Source organism: Carcharhinus amblyrhynchos, chromosome 28 (genome assembly GCF_965287045.1).
Source record: "Carcharhinus amblyrhynchos chromosome 28, sCarAmb.v2.hapA, whole genome shotgun sequence".
NCBI classification, from domain to species: Eukaryota; Metazoa; Chordata; class Chondrichthyes; order Carcharhiniformes; family Carcharhinidae; genus Carcharhinus; species Carcharhinus amblyrhynchos.
Genome location: NC_137351.1, coordinates 28458984 through 28475048, shown reverse-complemented (window position 1 = coordinate 28475048; position 16065 = coordinate 28458984). Strand labels below are relative to the sequence as shown.

General features: G+C 43.7%; 1 protein-coding gene across 1 annotated transcript in view; it reads right to left on the bottom strand.

Annotated features, from left to right (window-relative positions):
• Positions 1-15507, bottom strand: part of LOC145359602 (transmembrane 6 superfamily member 1-like) — a 58980-nt gene extending 43473 nt beyond the window's left edge. Inside the window, exons 1-3 of the mRNA XM_080214295.1 lie at positions 15125-15507; positions 4605-4708; positions 4382-4479 (exon numbers count right to left, since the gene is read on the bottom strand). Coding sequence (XP_080070421.1) covers positions 4382-4479; positions 4605-4708; positions 15125-15216 — 294 coding nt within the window. The 5' untranslated portion in view covers positions 15217-15507. The remainder of the gene's footprint in view (positions 1-4381; positions 4480-4604; positions 4709-15124) is intronic.
• Positions 15508-16065: the final 558 nt, after the last annotated feature.

The window sequence follows — 16065 nt, the reverse complement described above, 5'->3', positions numbered from 1 at the left end:
TGACCTTTTGTGAGCCTGCACCCACAACAATCCCACTCAGATCCTAGCCCCGTAGTCCCACATAATTACACTGTTAATTCCCCTGACACTAAGGGACAATTTAGCACAGCCAATCAACCTAAACTGCACATAGAACCATAGATAACTTACAGCTCAGAAACAGGCCTTTTGGCCCTTCTTGTCTGTGCTGAACCATTTTTTGCCTAGTCCCACTGACCTGCACTTGGACCATATCCCTCCACACCCCTCTAATCCATGTACCTGCCCAAGATTTTTTTAAAATGTTAAAAGTGACCCCACATTTACCACTTTATCCGGCAGCTCATTCCACACTCCCACCACTCTCTGCGTGAAGAAGCCCCCCCCTGATATTCCCTTCAAACTTTTCTCCTTTCACCCTTAACCCATGCCCTCTGGTTTCTTTTCTCCCCTAGCCTCAGTGGAAAAAGCCTGCTTGCATTCACTCTATCTATACCCACCAAAATCTTATACACCTCTATCAAATCTCCCCTCATTCTTCTACACTCCAGAGAATAAAGTCCGAACCTATTCAATCTCTCTCTGTAACTCAGCTTCTCAAGTCCCAGCAACATCCTTGTGAACATTCTCTGCACTCTTTCAACCTTATTTACATCCTCCCTGTAACTAGGTGACCAAAACTGTACACAATGCTCTAAATTCAGCCTCACCAATGCCTTATACAACCTCACCTTAACACTCCAACTTTTATTCTCGATACTCCGATTTATAAAGGCCAATGTACCAAAAGCACTCTTTACGACCCTATCCATCTTCGGACTGTGGGAGGAAACAGGAGGGGCGGCATGGTGGTACAGTGGTTAGCACTGCTGCCTCACAGTGCCAAGGACCTGGGTTCTATGTTTGGGTCATTGTCTGTGTAGAGTCTGCATGCTCTCCCTGTGCCTATGTGGGTTTCCTCTGGGTGCTCCAGTTTCCTTCCGCACTCTGAAAGCTGTGTTGAAGTGCATCGGCCAGGCTAAATTCTCCCTCCCTAGTGCACCTGAACAGGTGGAGTGTGGCAGCAGGGGGAAGTTTTCACAGTAACTCCATTGCAGTCTCAATGGGAGCCTACTCGTGACACTAATAAATAAACTTTAAACCGGAGCATCTGGAGGAAACACACGCAGACGTGGGGATAAGGCGCAAACTCCACACAGATAGGACCAGGAGCTGGACCTGTGTTATCTTGTTACATGATAATAATTTCTATGATAATGAATATTGATATTCAAATGCAATTGTCATGAACCTATCGATAATAAACAGTTTACAAACATATGATTAGGAGCAGGATTAGGCCATTCGGCCCTCGAGCCTGCTGTGCCATTCAATAAGATCATGGCTGTAACTTTAACCCCTCGTTTGCTGTTGCTGGATTCCATGCTGTTCCAAACATCTAATACTAGGGTTTACTAAGACCATTGTGAAGAGAACAGCTCTCCCTATAAACACTAGGCTCAAGCTGCCGCACCGTGTCTGAACATAACTGTATCCAGTTCAACAGATCAACACGTAATTCTCTCTAGCAGGGAAACTGGGGCTCAGAGATTGAAGGAGACTGAGAGATAAGTGGGCAAAATGGACAGGGGTTCGATGGGCATAAAAATGGTGAGAAAGAGACAAAGGGAGATAGAGATGGAGAAGGGCAGTGGAAGTGTTAAGTTTACAAATTCTTTCACTCAGAATTAGATCACTTCATGGCCTGGTACTCAGCACTTGTACCCTCATACTCGGTGGCAGAATAGCGCGCCCCTGTTTGGTCAAAATCATCGCACGCACGCATGCACACGCAGAATTATCACCTAGCTAAATGCTACCATGTGTACCATTACTGGGGGATCAGGATACTGAATTCGATGGTCGGCCATGATCATAATGAATGGCGGCGCAGGCTTGAAGGGCCAAATAGCCTCCTCCTGCTTCTAATTTCTGTATGTTTCTATGGAACACTATGCTCAACACCACCCCCATGGCTCCCTGTCCCACATATCCGCTGACTTGCAATAACCCACAAAATGAGGAAAGTTCACAATGCCCCCTTCCCCTGACCTGCCACTGCATGCTGATCTATTTGGCCCACCCAAGACACCAATCAAGAAAGCCATTCTGGAAAAATCGCTCACATGGGACTTCAGCGCAACTCCCACCTAGCAAATGAAGGGGAATCACTGGAATCGACAACCAAATACCTGGTCTCAAACCCAACCCAACCCAACAGCTGCCAGGTTTCAACCTTCCAAGGAAAGAGTGGTCCACCCTCAACAGGGTCAGGATTGGCCACAGCTCGGCCAACCTCCACAGAGGGCATTAGTGCCAGCCCTCTATGTGCCTGTAGGAGAGGGCAAACTATACACCACGTCATAGAAAGTGTCTAATCCACAGACTCAGTGGAGGCCTTTCTGCACTCACAGCAGCACCAGAAGAAATTGCTTGGCTGAGGGATTTTGTATTTGCTAAATAAGTGAAGTGGACTTATGTATTTGTAACCACCCCGTCCAAAATGCTCCCTCCCTTTGATCTGTGTATCCCTGTCCCCCACCACTGAGACCCCAGTCTGTAGAATCCCTAAAACCCCCTCTATCCCCTTTCAAAAGAAAACCTTCTTAAATCCTACCTGTCTGACAGAGCTTGAAAAATAAGGAAGGGTTTCTTCCATTCATTATCTCTGGCAGAATAATAGATGTAATCTTAATGCACTGGTTTATAATGTCACTAAAAATAGCACAAAGGCAATCTGCACCCAAGGTTATTCGAAGGATAAAATAAACGCAACTTATCTCTGTCTAGAATCAGTGAGCAAAAGGAAGTCTGATAGTTGGTGCCTCTCAGCATTGGAAAAATGCTTATTTCTACAACTTGAGATAATTCTACTTAACTGAGACATTGAATACAGTTTAAGTAGGGAAAATAGGGAGAACTATACATGACTTCTGCACACAATTACAAGTAATTTTATTTTAGCATTGCTGAAAAAAAAGAGACAAGCTGTCAAAGTTTTTTGTCTTGCACTGCTCAGGACAGCTAAATGGAAGAACAATTTATACTGTCTGACAAAAGGGGTGCTGAGTGGTTGGCAAGTGGACTTTGATTGGATGAGGCTTTGGGTGGGATTCTCCGACTACATGCACTCCAAGACTGGAAATGCACTAGAGATGAAACCAGAATTCTCCAACCCCGTCCACGTCTGGGACTCTCCAGTTCCGCTGCTGTGAGTGGAAATTTGGCTGAGCACCAAATTCTGTGCTTTTACTGGCAGCAGTAGTGGGGCATATGAGACTGCAGAATTCCTATCCAGTTATCCCACTTGCCAACCAATCAGCACCCCATCTTCCAAGCAGTATAAATTGTTTTTCCCTTTGAGAGTGCAAAATGAAAAGATTCAACAGCATGTTACTTTTTCAGCAATATTCAATATTTTACATTACCAAGTGACCAATTTTGCTTTCTTAAATTTCGTCTCCGTTATACTAGTCACCACTCCCAAAGTAGTGCTTCCATAGGATCCTTTTTGACTCAACCTACCAGTGAAGAAACATCTATTCCCCAATGTCTAAGGGTCATTTTGACTTTAGGAAATATATTTGTTGTTTTTGTTTTCAAGTAGGTTGAGCAGATTAGGCCTGTACCCCTTAGAACTTAGAAAAATGAGAGGTGATCTATTGAAAAATACAAGATTCTGAGAAGACTCAACAGGCTGGAATGTTGAGAAGATAGCAATGGAGGTAGTCAAGAACTAGAGGCCACAATTTAAAAATTAGGGATCTTCCATTTAAAACTGAGGCAAAGAGCAATAATTCTATCATTGGGTAATTAATCGGTGGGTATCTCTTCCTGGGTCATTAAAGGTTGAGTTAGATGGATTTGACCAATAAGAGAGAGTTAACGGTGTTGGGGGATAGACAGGAAAGTGAAGTTGAGGTCAGAATTAGATCAACTAACGTGTTATCGAATGCCATGATGGGCAAAATGACTCACTCCTGCTCCTAACTGTTGGGCTTTGTGTTCTTGTATGTTCAGGAGAGATATCTAAACATGTATGTCATAGTCAGGGTGGCACGATGGTTAGCACTGCTGCTTCAGTGGCAGGGACCCGGGTTCAATTCCAACTTGGGTTACTGTCTGTGCGGAGTTTGCACGTTCTTCCCGTGTCTGTGTGGGGTGTGGTCCGGTTTCCTCCCACAGTCTGAAAGGTGCATTGGCCATGCCGAATTCTCCCTCACTGCACAGGAGTGTGGCGACTAGGCGAATTTCACAGCAACTTCATTGCAGTGTTAATGCAAGCCTTCTTGTGATACTAATGAATGAACTTTAAAATTCACCCCAAATCCTTTTACAGCGGATTCACACTGTCTTTGCTTACCTCTTTTAAGTAATGAGTCATGAATCCATCGATGAGTCCATCTTGTTCAAGTCCTATAATAAGGTCCACCACGCTGGTAAATGCAAACACTGCATAAACTAACCATGAAGGAAATAGTGTATAATTACAATGGGATCTATCTCAGGGTTTTCTCAAGGTATAAATCAGACAAATCAATTGGATTTGCGTTCAATTACATTCACCGCGATACGGCAAAACTCACCGTAGAATAAAGCATCCTTCGGTGGTTTCTTTCTTACCAGAAAAAATGCAATTATTGCAACCGATATCAAGACCAGCAACGCAACAAGAAGGATTGTCCAGGGGCTGCCAAAAAAAAAATCAATGTCAGCCAATTTTAAACAAAAGTTTTGTTTTATTTGACATTTTCCTTAAAGAGTTTGACCTTTGTTAGAGAAACAAAAACTCAATGTCATTCGACAACTCACATTTATATTGTGACTTCATTACAGCAAAACATCCCAGGAGTGTGATACAGTCTGACGCCAAGTCACGGAGGCAGATATTCGGACAAAGTGGGATCAAAGAGGTAGGATTTAAGGAGCATCTTAAGAGTTGAAAAGATAGTAATTGAGGAAGGAAGCTTCAGAGAGGGGATTCCAGAGTTACAGGCCTAGGCATTGAAAGCACGGTGCCTATGGTAAAATTCTAGCCTCAGTCACTGTCTGTGTGGAGTTTGCACGTTCCCCATGTTTGTGTGGGTTTTCTCCGGTTTCCTCCCACGGTCCAAAAGACGTGCGGATTAGGTTGATTGGCCATGCTAAATTCACCCTAGTGTCAGGGGGATTAACAGGGTAAATGAGGGGTACGAGAATAGGGTTTGGATGCAGACTCGACGGGCTGAATGGCCTCCTTCTGTACTATAGGGATTCTATGAACTTAATTGCCAATAAATGGCTGAAAACAAGACTCAAGTTTTATGACTGTCACTGTAACAAACTCTAAGCAACACTGATCAATCACTATTTCAGTTATATTATGGTGTTACATAGAATTTAACAGAATCTACCGCAGGCCACTCAGACCTAGGGAACCATATTTGTGCTCAAGCTTCACAGGACTGTTCCAACCTCTATCAGCATAATTGTCTATTCCTTTCTTCCCCATATGTTCAACTTAACTTTCCTTTAAATGTTCCTATGTTATTTGTCCCAGCAATTCTTCTGATAGCAAGTTCCACATTCTAACCGTTACTCTTAGGATCTCTACAGAGCAGAAGGAGACCACTCGGTTCATCGAGCCTGCACCAGCAACAATCCCATCCAGACTCAATCCCAGTAACCCCATGTATTTACTCTGCTAAGCTCCCTGACACAATATGGGGCAATTTAACATGGTCAATGCGCCCTAAGCAGCACGTCCTTAGAAATGTGGGAGAAAACCCACACAGAGAACACGCAAACTCTGCACACACAGTGACCCAAGCTGGGAATCGTACCCAGGCCCTTGGCGCTCTAAGGCAGCAGTGCGAACCACTGTACCACCATATGATTATGGATCAAGTCTATATGGCTAAAATTATACATTCTAAATGAAGAAAGCCTTCATAATTAACAGCCCTTAAGAACAGCCACAGAAAAGTTGAATTGAATGAGGAAATGTGACCCAATGTTGTGATCCCCATAAAGGCAGATAACCTTTGATAAGAAATTTAGGTGCAGCACAGTGGTTGGCACTGCTGCCTCACAGCGCCAGGGACCCAGGTTCAATTTTAGCCTTGGGTCACCGTCTGTGTGGAGTTTGCACATTCTCCCCGTGTCCGTGTGGGTTTCCTCCCACAATCTGAAAGACGTGCAGGTTAGTTTGATTGGCCATGCTAAATTCACCCTAGTGTCAGGGGGATTAACAAGGTAAATGAGGGTTACAAGAATAGGGCCTGGATGCAGACTTGATGGGCTGAATGGCCTCCTTCTGTACTATAGAGATTCTATGAAATTAACTGCCAATAAATGGCTGAAATCAAGTTTTATGACTGTCACTGTAACAAACTCTTAGCAACACTGATTAATCACTATTTCAGTAGGCAACCTATACTCTAAATTATAGAAAAGATCACTCGTTTAATATTTTAAATGACTATAATGACCAAGGGAGATCTTTACCTTATTCTGTCTCTTAAATTGACATTTCATTCTTCTGAAACCAGTTCAAAGCGGATCTTAGCTCTAGAGGACTGGCTTCCTTTCTCTACCTTTTCCAGTCTGATAACTTCTAATCCCAGAATGGTGAGGGACGAATTGGAGTTCCTCCCATCTAGCCAACCTTAGGCAAATCTCCAGCTTTGCTTAAATCCTTGTGAAATCAGTCTCTTCAATCCAGGCACCAGCCCTGTCCTGAGTGGTGAACAATAGACACTGGATACCTCTATCTCTCTGCTCTCTTTTCTCTTGATTATTGCAGACTGACCCTGTCCGTAAGATTCAGTCATTTTATTTTTAGAAAAACCTGCAATTCAATCCTACAATGGCTTCCTAAGGATTCTTCCCCTCACTATAGCAACATGAACCACACAGGCCTTGTATCCAGGTACAAATGCCAATTAACTATCCCCTAAACCCCCAACTTAAACTTATCTTGGAATTAAGCAGACAGTTTAAAGTACAGCCATTTATAAACCAGACAATCCTAACACCTCCCTGGGACTTGGAGACTCACGGTCTCTCTATCATCAGCACAGTTCCTCTGGTCATTGTTTAGAGGTAGGAATATCATGCATCTTCTTCCCAGTAAAACAAACTGCGCCCCCCCCCCTCCCGACTTTAACTTTCAACAACAAGACTATCCAAGCTTATTGTTGAGCAGAACTCAAAATAGGCCTTCATTCTTCCACTTTATCTGACATTAAAGACATGTCCCGAAATATAACAAACTTTTATAAACTTTATATTTGCAATAACAAGGCTGCCATTACGTTTCTGATATATAAATGCACTTCACAGCCAATGGGAGTACATTTGAACTGCAGTAATTATGGCAATATTGGAACCAACTTGCAAACACTGTAAATCTCAGAAAGGGCGTTGGGGAAAGTGCCAACCACATACCCGACCACCCAGTGGCTTCAATCACCTCCGGGGGTCAGGGACTGTCAAATGGGTCAAGGAGGAAGTCAGGAGGGGAGTAGAGCAATTCGGGGTTCAATGTACAATTACCCAACAGTTTGATTTCTGTCTCGCATTTCCTGGGTAACTATCCAGGTAAGTGCGTCAGAAATGTCCAATATCTCAGAGACAGGAGACTTCTGTAGTATGTCCTGTAAAGCAGGATAATTGCCTATCAAAAGTTCAAACTTCCTGGGGAATTCTCACAGAAGTCAACACCGGCTAAACTTCTATGGGGTCCCAAGACAATCTTGAGTCTAACAACAGGCCTCCAACCATCTGAAGACCGGAAGGTCTGAGCCAAAGTATTTATGTGAAAATAAACAGCTCTCAAAAATAAAGTGCAGGATCAACTTAAAGTACAACTTCCACATCTGGAGTATGGCATGCAGCTCCGGTTGCCACACTACCAGAAGGATGTGGAAGCTTTGGAGAGAGTGCAAAGAAGGTAGGCCAGGATGTTGCCTGGTCCCGAGTGCGTTGACTACAAGGAGAGGTTGAATAAAACTAGGATCGTTGAGAGCATACACGGGGTGGATAGTCAGAGGCTCTTTCCCAGGGTGGACGTGTCAATTACAAGGGAGCACAGGTTCAAGGTGAGAGAGGGAAAGTTTAAGGGAGATGCACAGGGGAAGTTTTTCACACAGAGTGTGGTAGGTGTCTGGAATGTGCTGCCAGAGGAGGTGGGTGGAAGCAAGCACGTTAGCAACATTGAAGAGGCATCTAGATGGGCGGAAATAGAGGGATACAGACAAATAAGGGAAAAAGGGGTTTTTTTTAGTTTAGTTAGGGCATCATGATTGCCACAGGGTTGGAGGGCCGAAGGGCCTTGTTTGTATTGTACTTTTCTTTGTTCTCTTTCTACATATCTTCCCACAGGGAGTGCGTTGGGAATGGTTTTCTCGAGCAGTACATTGAGGGGCTGACTAGAAAGCAGGCTAGTTTAGATCTAACATTATGTAAGAAGAGAGGGCTAACATATAAGCTTCTTGTAAAAAGAACCTTTAGGGATGAGTGACCACAATACGATAGAATTTTACATTATGTTTGAAAGTGAGACGGTTCAGCCAGAGTGGTAAACTTGAGAGGTAAATTAGCTGAGGTGGAATGGGAAGATACACCAAAAAGGTAAGGCAACTTAATTAAAGAATTATTACACAGTTTACAGCAATTATACATTCCTTCAAGGCGCAAAAACCTAAAAATAAACTTCAGTCTATTGCGACTAACAAAAGAAGTTAAGGATTGTATAATAGTTAAAGAAAAGGACGATAAAGTTGTCTGACATTGTAATAAACCTGAGGATTGGAACGATTGCCGAATACAGCAAAGGAGGATCAAGAGTCTGATGATGAAAGGGGGAGTAGAATATGAACGTAAACCAGCAAAAAGCAGATTGTAAAAGCTTCTATAATTATGTGAAAGGGAAACTTTTGGCTAAGAGAAATGTTGGTCTGGAGAATTTACACTGGGGAATAGAGAAATAGATGACATGAATAGATCGCCATTTTGAATATAATAGGTGACATCCCGCAGTCCGAAAGACACGCTGGTTAAGTGCATTGGCCATACTAGGTTCTCCCTGAGTGTACCCAAACAGGCACCAGACTGTGGCGACTTGGGGATTTTCATAGAAACTTCATTGCGGTGTTAATGTAAGCCTACTTGTGACTATTAAATAAACTTTACTTTAAAGGCAAAGAAGCTAAATTATTCACTTTGTGTCTGTCATCGCTGTGGAAAATACAGGAAAGCCCCCAGAACTAGAGATCCAAAGAACCAGGGGGAAATGAGAAACTGAAGGAAGTTAGTGTTAATAAGCAGGTTTTATCGGAGAAATTAAGCGACTGAAGATCGATACGACTCTGGAACCTTGGCCAGAATTCTCTGGTCTTGCATGTCCCACTGTGGCTGCCAGCAAGAATGAAGAATTTTTGTGCTCAGCCAAATCTCCATTCCCTACAGCGGGACTGGAGAATCCCAGCCGTGAGCGAGGTGGGAAAATTCTAGCCCTGATATGCTACATCCCAGAGTGTTGAAAGAGGTTGCTATAGAGATAACGGATGCATTGGTGATCATCTTCCTAAATTCTATAAATTGTGGATTAGTTCCTGCAGATTGGAGGGTATTAAATGTCACCCTGCCATTTAAGAAGGGAGTGATTTAGTAAACAGGAAACTACAGTGGAGGAGGATGAGAGGCGACTTAGAGGTTTATAAGATGATGAGGGGGATAGATAGAGTGGACCTGCAGAGTCTATTTCCTTGGGTGAATGTCGCTGTTACTAGAGGGCATAACTATAAGGTTCATGGTCGGAGATAATAGGAGGGACGTCCAAGTTAGATTCTTTATTCAGAGAATGGTTGGGGTGTGGAATAGACTGCCTGCTGTGATAGTGTCGTCGGACACTTTAGGAACTCAAGCGGTTATTGGATAGGCACATGGAGTGATGGGGAGTGGGATGGCTTGATCTTGGGTTTGGAAATGTGCTGTACTGTTCTATGTTTTTAGCCAGTTAGCCTTACATCAGTGACAGGGAGAACATTAGAATCAATTGTAAAGGATGTGATAAACGGATAATGATGATCTCATTGGGCAGAGTCAACATGGATTTATGAATGGAAAATCATGTTTGACAAACCCATTAGAGCTTTTTGAGGATGTTATTAACAGAATTGATAAAGGTGGACATAGTGTACTTGGATTTTCAGATGGCTTTTGATAACTTCTTCCACAAGATGTTGGTTAGTAAAATGGGATAGGAGACTGGATTAAGAATTGATGACCAGGCAGAAAACAGACTAAAAATAAACAGATCATTCCTGTATTAGTCGGCTGTGATGAGTGGGAACCAATCCACAATTTGTAGAATTTAAGAAGATGATCACCAAAGCATCCATTATCTCTATAGTAACCTCTTTCAACACTCTGGGATGTAGAATATCAGGGCTGGAATTTTCCCACCGCGCTCGCGGCTGGGATTTTCCAGTCCTGCTGTAAGGAATGGAGATTTGGCCGAGGACAAAAATTCTTCGTTCTCGCTGGCAGCCACACTGGGAGGTGCAAGACCAGAGAATTCTGGCCAAGGTTCCAGAGTCGTATCGACCTTCAGTCGCATTAACTTCTCCGATAAAACCTGCTTACTAACACTAACTTCCTTCAGTTTCTCATTCCCCCAGGTTCTTTGGATCTCTAGTTCTAGGGGATTTCCTGTATTTTCCACAGCGATGACAGACAAAGTAATCATTTAGCTTCTCTGCCATTTAAAGTAAAGTTTATTTAATAGTCACAAGTAGGCCTACATTAACACCGCAATGAAGTTTCTATGAAAATCCCCAAGTCACCACACTCTGGTGCCTGTTTGGGTACACTCAGGGAGAACTTAGTATGGACAATGTACTTAACCTGCACATCTTTCGGACTGTGGGATGTCACCTATTCTTGTCAACATGTCAATCTATTCATGTCATCTATTTCTCTGTTCTCCAATGTAAATTCTCCAGATTCTGCCTGTAATAGATCCACATTTCTCTTAGTCAAAAGTTTCCTTTTTACATCACAAGGTTTAGTACATGGGCCCCAGTGTTCACAATATATATTAATGATTTGGATGTAATAAATGTAATATTTCCATTTTGTGGATGATAAAATCTAGGCGGGCATGTATGTCATGAAGACAATGCAAGGTGGCTTCAAGAGGATTTAGCTAGATTGGTGAGTGGGCAAAAACACGGCAGATGTTATATAATATGGAAAAATGTGAGGTAATCCACTTTGAACATAGAACCCTACAGTGCAGAAACAGGCCCTTCGGCCCATCAAGTCTGCACCGACCACAATCCCTCCCAGGCCCTACCCCCATATCCCCACACATTTACCTGCTAATCCCTCTAACCTACACATCTCAGGACACTAAGGGGCAATTTTAGCATGGCCAATCAGCCTAACCCACGCATCTTTGGACTGTGGGAGGAAACCGGAGCACCCAGAGGAAACCCACACAGACACAAGGAGAACGTGCAAACTCCACACAGACAGTGACCCAAGCCGGGAATCGATCCCAGGTCCCTGGAGCTGTGAAGCAGCAGCAGCAATGCTAACCACTGTGCTACCATGCCGCCTGTTGGAGGGACGGGTGTGCAATATATTTCTTAAATGCTGAGGGATGAGAAAGTGTAGATATACGAAGGGACCTGGATATCCTCGCCAATAAGTCACTGAAAGCTAACATGCAGGTTAGGAAGACTAATAGCATGGTGGCCTTTATTGCAAGAAGGTTTGAATACAGGGGTAGCGAAGGCTTGTTCCAATTACATCGAACCTTGATTAGAACACATCTGGAATAGTGTGTGCAGTTCTGTTACCTTACGGAGGATATTATTGCCATAGAGAGAGTGCAACAAAGGTTATTCAGACTTGTGCTAAGGATGCCAGTACTGCCCTATGGAGAGAGATTGAGTAAACTGGGATTGCAATCTCTAGGGTTTTGAAGAATGAGAGGTGATCTTATTGCAACTTACAAAATACTTAAAGGAATAGATAGGGTAGATGCAGGTAAGACGCTTCCCTTGGTTTAAGAATCTAGAACCGGGGATACAATTTCAAAGTAAGGGAGAAGAGACGGGGATAAATATTTTTATTCAGAGGGTTGTGAATCTTTGGAATTCTCCACCCCAGAGAGTTGTGGAAGTTCATTGGAGCATGTTTGAAACAGTGATTGATAGATATCTAAACACCAATGACATAACGGGATAGGTGGATAGTGTATTAAAAAGGTACTGAAGTGGTTGATCAGCCATGATCATGCTAAATGGCAAGCAGACTCAATGGGCTGAATGGCCTAATCCTGTTCATATGTACACCGGTTATACAATGACTGAACTCTTTCCATCACAAAACTGAGACTAGGAATTTTCCCAATGCTTTTCATACCGTGTTGACATTAAATTTAGATATATTGTCTTGTACTCGTGCCATGGTAGTGTTTTGCCAAAATTAGAGCAATGCAGCAGGTGAATGGCTGGGAATATTCATCCTTGGCATTTTTTTAAGACAATAAACAATAACTTGCATTCATACATAATACAATATCTCGAAGTGCTTTCTTGGAAAAATCCCATAGTCTCTATAATCCCAGATGACAGGCTCATACACTTACTCAAAGTGGGGAGAGCTGACCGATGGCAATTTAACCTGAGGATCAACACATCTCAGGTGAAGAGTAAGGTTGAGAAAGCAGGGCCTTCATGAATAACCTCAACGAGTGAACTGAACCCATACTGTTGGTGTTGCTCCGCACCATCAATCAGCTGTCCAACCAAGTGAGCTAAACCCACCCACAACAAAAGGATGGCACAGTGGTTAGCACTGCTGTCTCACAGCGCCAGGGACCTGGGTTCGATTCCCGGCTTGGGTCACTATCTGTGTGGTTTACTCTGGGTGCTCCCACAGTCCAAAAATGTGCGGGTTAGGTGGGTTGGCCATGCTAAATTGCCTCTTAGTGTCGGAGGGGTTAGCTAAAGTAAGTGTGTGGGGTTATGAGGATAGGGCCTGCATGGAATTGTGGTCAGTGCAGATTCAATGGGCTAAATGGCCTCCTTATGCACTGTAGGACTCTATGATAAAGGGCAACATAATTATCTACAACATATTTTATGTTGCTTCATGCATCCCAACATGCAGTGACCTTTTGGTTCCAAACTTACTCCTCGCTACTGGTTATCATACAACATGACAACTGAGGATCAGTTCAGATATTATGCTAACCTTCTGCTTGGAATTGTACCACAACAAATAATGATCGTTGTGGTGTACCTTTGATAATGAAGCACTTGCTCGGTACTGCACTGAATGTCATGGAGTGCCAACGGAATTAGAGGCAAGCTTGTGTAATCAATGATGTAATCCTGTTTCCTTTTCCTTAGTCTACTGGACTATGTTTACGGATTAATGTGAAATGAATTCAACTCTCCACACTTGAACTTCCACGTTCTTCAACAACTGAATTTGAACATCATGTTTTTCTCCTTCAGCTGTCTGTCTGATAGTGTTCTGAAGGCCATGCCTTTATATTAAACCACATACCACAAGGGACAAGTGATAAACAGTTTGGTCAAAAAGGTAGCTTTGAGAAACCAGGTTAAAGGGAAAGTTGTTTTTTATTGTGTCTCAAGTAAGCTTACATTAACAATGAAGTTACTGTGAAAATCCCCTAGTCGGCAATGTCCAGGTACTCTGAGGGAGAATTTAGCATGGCCAATGCATCTAACCAGCACCCCGTTTTGGACGGTGGGGGAAACCGGTGTACTTGGGGGAAGGGGGGGGGGCACCAATTTTTAAACATCAAACTGGGATAACACTGGAGAAAAAAAGGGTTTTGGAATGCACGGAGAGATTTATGTGGCACTTCCCACAGCTCAACGAAATACTTCTGAAGTGGATATTTACTGTCGTGATGTAGGAAATAGGGGGCGGAGGAGGGAGGAGCAGCCAATTTACACAGCAAAATCCCACACACACGCCAGTGAAATAATGATGAGCAGACAATCTACAATCCCCTGAGTTTGGTCAGGGGATTAATAATGTTCTGGGCATGAGGGAGGACTCACCCTTGTGCTTTTACCTCCCATGCAAGAAGGGAACCAGAATAGAGAGGGCTCTAGAAACTGGGGTTGGATGAGGCGGGGGAGGGGGGGGGGGAGCGATGGGAGGAGGGAGGAGGGGGAATTACTGATGCAGAGTTTTTATAACAATGATGGAATTCAAATGCCACACTTAACCAGAATGAAGTTAGTGATATGATTACAACATAAATATGCTATATGTTTGATACAGGCTGTTACAGCAGCGATATTACATTGCAGGAGTTGGTCAAGTGTGAAACACAAACACTTCACTCTCTGAAGGATAACAGCCCTTCAGAGAATGAAAAATAGCATCATGCTAATGATAGAATAATCCAGATATAGGTGTGTTTGTCACATTGCTCCTGCTATATTGGTCTGCACCCAATGGGCAGCACAGTGATTAGCACTACTGCCTCGCCGCACCAGGCACCTGGGTTCAATTCCGGCCTCGGGTCACTGTGCGGAGTTTGCACATTCTCCCCGTGTCTGTGTGGGTTTCCTCCAGGTGCTCCGCTTTCCTCCCACAATCCAAAGCTGTGCGAGTCAGGTTGATTGACCATGCTAAAATTGCCCCTTAGCGTCAGGGGGATTGGCAGGGTTATGGGTCTCAATGGGATTGCGGTCAGTACAGACTTGATGGGTCAAGTGTCCTCTTTTTGTACTGCAGAGATTCTTTTACAGACTAATCAGATTTTCTTAAAAAAAATAGAAGTTGCTTTATTCAAAAGAAAATACAAAACAAGTTTATTTTGGCCCAATGTGTTAGTTAATGGAACACATTACAAATGCCAGTCCAGATGGCCATGGGCGAACAGCCGCTGTGTGAGCTTTCAGTGCTGCCTCGGAACAATGTTGTAGAGCAACTTAAGCGTTTGCCCTTCCCGCACCCGTGACTTTAACAGACTTTGAACAACAGTAAAGCCTCCCCCAATTTTTACTGCACTTCAACACAGCACATGGGCACATTTTATCTATATAAAGCAGGGCTGACTTACCTGCTGTTTGGGAAGAAGAAATTAAACAGGGAGGTTACTGGAATTGACACAAGTGACAACACAAAGACCCTGGTGGCAGAGGAAGCAGTCATCTTGTAGCCGCTGTAGCAATTGTGGTTATTATTAGCCGTCGCTTTGTTATTTCACGAAAGTCCAGAGCTGCAAATTAGTAATGCGGAACTCCAGTGCCTTCTCTCACTCCGGCTCCTGTCAGGGTTATACGAAAGGGAAGTCTCTTTCAGAAAGAGTTGCAACTTCCTCTGTCTCTCTCCCCCTCAGCTTCAAGCAGCAGAATAATTGCGGTGTTAATAATGATGGAAGCGCCGCAGTTGTGCTGGGGACCGTTTCTCTGGTGGGGATGGAGATTGTGTGCACCCAAGAGGCTGCTGCTGGCTCCGATCCCGGTGCACAATCACATTCCAGCTTTGGTTGTGGGCAGCTCTCCATACCCCTAACGTCAGCACATCACCCAGCTGTCAGCCCACAGGCTGGGCAGGCTATAACACACACTGGAAACTTGGGAGTTATTCTGTCCCGTGTGTGTGTGTGTGTGTGTATGTTGTTGCAAAGTGTAGTTAAGAAGATGATAAAGCAATATACATTTGATCATGAGATTGTGAATGTATCTTTTATTTAAATAAGCTTCGGAGATTGCAATCTTTCTAAAGAGCTAAAATTGGCTCCATCATAATCAGTTTGTGACCAGGATTGGAGGTGCTTTCTCAAGGTCAGGCTAAGCACCCTTAAGGGTCTTTAGGCCCCTCCAAAAGATTTTGGGCAGAATTTTACCGTCCCACTGCCGCAGGGATCGTAGTGGGCAGAACTGAAAATTCGGCAAACCATGGAAAGGTCCACTTTGGGCCTGAATTTCCAGCCTTGTGGGCGAGTACAGCCGGAAAATCCCACCCTTTGGCTGGAATCTTAGCACCGTTCGTGCCAGT